The sequence below is a fragment of the Gavialis gangeticus genome, unplaced genomic scaffold (assembly GCF_001723915.1).
Source record: "Gavialis gangeticus isolate Ggan-Ray unplaced genomic scaffold, GavGan_comp1, whole genome shotgun sequence".
Classification (NCBI taxonomy): Eukaryota; Metazoa; Chordata; order Crocodylia; family Gavialidae; genus Gavialis; species Gavialis gangeticus.
The window spans coordinates 52379094-52385531 of NW_017729034.1; the positions used below are offsets into that span (position 1 = coordinate 52379094).

A 6438-nucleotide genomic window follows, 5' to 3' on the forward strand; every position below is an offset into this window, starting at 1 on the left:
AGTACGTGTCTGTTTACAGAGGCATAACAGGTGCATTAATTAATAATAATGGATAATATTTATAATAATGGATAATTTGTGATGTATAAAAGCTTAAATAGGCATGGGCTTTTTAAAGGAAATTATACATATACACAAAAAGATAAAGATATATAGAAATGAAAGCAAATGAACTTAATGTTCATACACAGAAGTGGATCCAGGATTTTATGAAGGGAGATGAAGGAGCAGTGACTGGTGCTGCAGTGATGGGTGCAACCCCTTCCCCAGCCTCCTCTCAGTTCTCCCAAGCCCCTCCTTGCAGCACAGTGTGCAGACCACGCTATGGGACTAGCAGCTGGGGACTTCTAAGTCCTCAGGATAGATAAGAATTCCCCCCCATCCCTTTCCCCTGCCTGCTGCTGTCATCCCAACTGTCCTGGAGAGTTTGGGCACTCCAAAGCTATTTCAGCTGACCTGTGAGCTGGGCTCTGCTCAGCCTGGGACATTGGTGGCAGGTGGGTTCCCCCTCCCTGTGTTTGTTTCGGGGCTGGATGGTGTGGAACCTCTCTTCCCTCCACTAGGGAAACCAAGCAGGGATGAGGAAACTGTAGCTGCTGTCCCATGCTGAGGCCAGCCCTCACGCATTCCAGCTGGAGCAGCTCTGGAGCTCCCCTTGCTGCTGGGACAATTGCAGCAGCTGGCAGGGGGGAGGGCAAGGTACATGCTTCTGAACACTGGGAGGAAAAGGAGGAGAATTCTTATCTTTGGGGACTTAAAAAGGTCCCCAGATGCTGCTTCTGCCATGTGGTCAGAAAAGAGGGTTGCAGGTGCACCACTGCACCCAGGGGCAACGCATAGGTGCACGTGGCTGTGTACCCCTTGCAAAAAGGTGCTGCTGACAGTGTCAGCAGTGCCTGCAGTCAGTCGCCGCTCACCACCCTGCCAATGGCAGTGCCATCAGTGTCTGCAGGCAGTCCATGATTGCCCCTGGCTGCGGCCAAAGCTGCTGAAAGTGTCTCCAGGAACTCCTTGTTTGCTGACGCCGGGCTTCTGCTGCCACCCTCCCACCGGCGCAGCTGTTGCCGGGATCATGCACCGTTCATGACTGCACCCCTTCTGGATTTGCCCCTGTTTATAAAACTTTTTTTTTAGAGAACTAACATCCATTGTGTAGTTGCAAGCAGTTTAATGTATTGTTATGTATGTAGTGGCAGGTCTACGTTACACATTTTTGTATAACTATTAGTGAAAAGTGTCATCTGTGACCAATGCAACTTTTAGCAGCCAGATTGTTTGCTCATGGGTAGATGCTTTTCTGTACTGATAAAAAGTTGCCGCTCTCCAAGGAGAACCCACAGATATTCAGGTTTTGTCTCCAAATTAAAAATGTCTGGTACAGGAGAAAAATGACCTGGGGATAACCAGAGTTAAATCACTCCCAGAAGAACTGGGGAGAACAAATGTCTGTATATGCAGTGGCTTCTCTCAGAAGACAACAGTCCTCCAGCATCTGCCCTCTCTTTTTGAGAGAGAGTCTGTCGCTTGCTGGACTCTTGTTCCAGTAGAGAGAAGAACAGTCCCCACAGGTTGACCATGAGGAGTCTGGGGCAGCCAACCAGAACTTCCCCATATGCCCTGCTCCCATCTGTTGCCAGGCAGACTAAGGAAGTTTGCAGAGTACACAGATGTGTGGACAGTGCCACTGCCACCCCAGCAGCACAGTGTCAGCATTACAGGCTTTCTACTCATCAGGGCCTCAGCATTCAAATATGTGTACACGCCATTCTGGGTAAGTTGCTCTACCAGGAGAACAAACCTCGGAGAATTCTCCCAGATAATTTGAATGTATGCATGCAGCCAAAGTGAAAACTTGTAGATATGTTTATAAATAGTAATGCATTTGTTTTATTTAGCTTTGTAGTTGGCTGTGCACTAATGATGGCCACTTCAGAAAGTCCATAAAATGTGATCTTGAGCATCAAGAGAGATCATCATTAAGTACATATGTACTTACTCTTGTTGAAGATTACCTTAAGGCACCACCATCTGAAAGTAAGTCCAGATAATATTTATGAATTATGTATCTTAAGTGCAGAGTCTAGTGTCAGAATATTAAGGTTATGAAATCACTTATTCAGAAATCGTGCAACTAGGATGAAAGTTTTTGCTACAGAGTTTATTTGGTTAAACTCCGCATCCCAGCCAGGTTTTAGTATTCTTTTTTAATGCATATTAAATGCAATGTTTTTTAAGAACAAATGAATAAAAAAATAACATTTGAAGAAAAAAAATTGTAACTGCACTTATTCTTGTCCTTGCTTTACGTTTTAATATTGCCGTATTGCTAGGTGTTTTGTGTAATTCCCCCCTCTCCCCCCCCCTTTCTCCAGCCCACTTTTCAGGGGAGATAGTTAAGTTGTTCAAGTAAATAGTATTTGCAGTGGAATAGACTAGTAAGACTGCCTGAGGAAGTTGTAAAATCTTCTTCATTGGAGGTTTTTAAGAAGAGTTTGGTTAAGCATTGGATAAGGTTGCTTTAGGAGTCGCATTCCTGCATTCATACAGGTGATCTCTGAGGTCCTTCCAACCCTGCGATTCTAGGTTGCCTGTTTTTTAAAAAAAATCCAGTCTTTATCAACAAAACTTGTATAATAAACACCCTGGAAGTTATTACCCAAAGAACCTTGTCTACCCTGGCTACCCTGGAACTAACGTGCTTATGGATATACAGATGCACTGTATTTTTAGTCGGAAGCTTTCTGTGCATCTTTCTTGAAAGTTACAGTACTCCGTTTAAGAGCATAGCCTGGAAAAGGCTGTGTGCTTACCTGAACTCAGTGTAAACAATGCTCATTAGCTAAAGAAATAGCCTGCTTTCCATGCTTCTTTAAGTCTCTTTGTTTCTTGCTGCCTTATGTCTGTAACAACCTTGAAATTGATGGGACCTGGTTATTTCAAGGCTGTTTTAGAAGCCTTGATATTGACAGCTCCTCGTCTATTTAATCAATTATGCAGTTAAGTTGAGTACAGTTATTTTACAAGGTAGATAGTGAGACCAAAGCGTACATGTGTACTCACCTGATATGCAGATAACTGGATATTACTATCTTATTCATGGGATCAGTGCTATTGTGCAATTAAGCAAATCACATGTTAAACCTGAAAGTATCAGAGGGAAGTTCACAATAATTTTTGGAGCCTAGTCTTCAGCTTATTCAGTGGGTAAAGTTGAAATGTTTGTAATCCAAAAGGCATGTAGAGTCTTCTCTCTTACATTGCCATTATTTCAGATATTCTGAATTTATTTTAGTCATTTTCTTTCAAATTTATCTCTTTGTGCATCTTTGACTATTGTGTGAGACCTATCATGTTGATAAAATGCATGCTGCTACATGAGGTTTATAAATGTGAAATGTCAGAAGTCAGACATGTTAAATTTATCCCTCTAGAGAATAAGAAGTGTGTGTCAGATTTTAGTACTGGTGTGTACATCAGAATAAGATTGTATTATTAGACAAGTATTTTTCTAAAATCTTTTATAATTGGAGATGCTCCAAAATATCTCATTTCACTCATGATAATTAGAGCAGACTGTTGAATTACTAAGTGTGTGGGGGATGCATGCTGCACAGGTCATACCAGTGCAGGATATCGCTCCTCCTTCCCCCTCCCTGCCCCTGAACAGCTGTGCGCCCCCCCCACTACACTGCGATATGCAAGCCCCTCTGCCCCCCACTGCACTGCAACATGTGGGTGCCCTGGCCTCACCTCACCTTCCTGGCTGCACCATGGTGTGTGGGGGCCCTGTGGGCTGCACTGTCACCCTATACTCTCAGGCAAGGACAAGAAGTGGAAGCTAGAGGGAGGAGGAGCATGGAGACCTGCAGCTGGAGTGAGGGGTAGGAGCAGTGGCTGGGTGGGAACCTGCAGCCCCAAATTAACTCTTTGTGAACTGCCAATTGGACAGCCCTGAATTAGAGACTCTAAAATTGTTACCAAATTCATTTGGAAATTTCCAAGATACACTTTTTGCTAAGAACAAGTTTGGCAGAACCTCCCCATCTTCTGAAATGTGTATTTAACTATTGCTTTAGAGCTCTAGGTCAGATGAACAAACAAACTTCTTATTATAAAAATAAAAAAGTTATCAGTTTACTTGACCTACCCACATTTTATAAATAGCTTGTTGAGAAAATTATACTTTTAAGAATTACAGGGATGTAACTGCTTCTGTACTGAAACTCCACAGCAGGTCTTTATATCCCCAGAGTTGGAAATCCAAAACTCATCCCAAATTATAGCTCTTAGACTCTTTTGTAGCAAACAGTTTGTAAAATATTTGGATTTCTGTATTTCTGTTTAAGGGAGCTGAATTTTTCAACAGGATTTACATACCTCCCAAGTGTGTGAAGCTGCTCTGAAAAATCTCAGCATTATTTTTTAAATGTACTTAAATAAAGCAAATTATTAAAAGATGAAGTATATAACCTATTTTTAAGACAAGTACCTGTAGATTCAGCACTTTTATAATAGAAGAAGAAAATTCAGCTAGTTTAAATTTATATATAAGAATTCAAAGCTTGTTACAAATCTTTGGCCTGACATTTAGTAATTGAATCCATTAATCATTTATATACCATTACCTTCTGCTAATAGGATTGTAAATAAACAACATTAAAAGTTAAAGAGAATTACCATACTGAGGTTTTTTTTAAATACCATGGAAACTTTAAATTATCTTTAATCAGGGGAAAGTTGCTTTATGCCTGACTGGTTTGAAGCTAAGCTTGTTGCTACAATGATTCTGCTGGCTGCAGATGTAGAGGAAATGAAGAATAAACACAGGTAAGTTTTATAAATTTAATTTTCCCATCAATTTTTTTTTTCTTTTGGGCTTGGTTTGGATCTAACTGAAATCAGTGGGAAGGGTGTTTTTGACTTCAGTGGGCTTTGAAACAAAATGTTAGTCTTAGCCTTAGCACTTGTCACTTGGTAAAATTTTCAAAGGAGTCAAGGTGACTTACCAGTTTGACTTGGGCACTGTAAATATACATTCAGTAGATGATTCTCTTCTTAATTTTTGTTTTTGTGTAGTGAAAAAATCAACACAAAATGGATTGAATTAAAGGCTTTCTTGTACCCTCTTCTGGATGTCTTGCTGAAACTTGGCACTAATGTTTATATCCCAACACTGAAAGCTGATAAAAGCCTGCAACTGTTGTTGAAGTTATTACAGACCTGTTCGTTAAAATGTTCTAATCCACAAGATGGTTAGTAATATCTTAAGTATATTGTCCTATATTGTTTATTGTTAAACTAAAATTATGAGGTATTTGTTGTGTTCAAGTTATATTGCCAAATATTAACAGTTTTTAATTAATGTAGCAGTTGCATTACAGGCTTCAGTGTTTACAGACTTTAATGTTTCACAGTAAGCTTTCAGCAATTACCATTCCTGATGGCTAGTAATACTAAGGGGGAGTTAGTTGCATTCGGCTTTGGCTTGTACATTATTAAAAGAATTCTTAAATAGTTTTTAAATTCAGAATCTTTATGACTGATGATTTGCGAACAGTGCTACACAGGAGTTATGGTGAACTATAATGGAAAATAGTAAATTTAAATATGCAATTTGATTTTCTAAACAAATTAGTAATATTAGACTTCTGCAAATGCAGTCAAATGAGCCAGTTTCATTTTAATAAATAGTGAACATTGGTGATAAACCCAGTATGATTTGGAACATCTTTGAATGTGTTCATTTTATTGCAGGATCCTGGCTGGTTTCTTATTTAATTGAACCTTTTACCTGTTCAAAGTAAAGCAATGTTAACTGTTAAATCATCACAAAAAGTATCAGGCTTTGATTGGCCTCCTCTGGCCTTTCCCACATATGTAAAAGTCAATACGGAAGATCTTGAAGAAATCCTCAGAGATATCTCTGAATAACTCTTCCAGAAGCTGAAGCTCTGCTTCATAGCTGCCAGTTTCATAGCAGATTCAAAAAGAGAGACTCCATTCTTGTGCTTTTATATCTTCTCTTTGTTCTACTGATTTCTCTATTTTAGAGCAGCGAGGGCATACAACGGCTTTTGGTACCATTTCAGTGCTGATGCATTATCCCTATTTCTTGTGGTGCCAGTTAGGGGTGCACTGATAAAGATCTTTTGGGCCAGTATCAATGGCTGATTATTAAGGAGCCATATTGGCCAGTACCGATCTGATTGCCAATATGCAGCCAAGCACCTTTGAAAACTGTATCCAGCTGGTAAGTCTGTTGCAGGGGAAGGGGTGGAGAGGAGGGAAGGGAGCGTGGGGGTGGGGCAGATCGAAGCCCCTGCAGTGAGGGGCTGGGGTAGGTACTGGTCAGCTGAGGTGGGGTGGGGCATGGAACGGAGCTGGCAGCTCGTCTGGTGGTGTGTGGCAGGGGGGAGAGCAGGTTCTGCTATGCACACG

General features: G+C 40.7%; 1 protein-coding gene across 2 annotated transcripts in view; it reads left to right on the forward strand.

Moving 5' to 3' along the window:
- The window catches only part of TARBP1 (TAR (HIV-1) RNA binding protein 1), a 104339-nt gene that overhangs the window by 28409 nt on the left and 69492 nt on the right, over positions 1-6438 (forward strand). For both annotated transcript variants that reach the window (XM_019527099.1, XM_019527098.1), the window contains exons 9-11: positions 1896-2034; positions 4731-4827; positions 5077-5252. In XM_019527099.1, coding sequence (XP_019382644.1) covers positions 1896-2034; positions 4731-4827; positions 5077-5252 — 412 coding nt within the window. The remainder of the gene's footprint in view (positions 1-1895; positions 2035-4730; positions 4828-5076; positions 5253-6438) is intronic.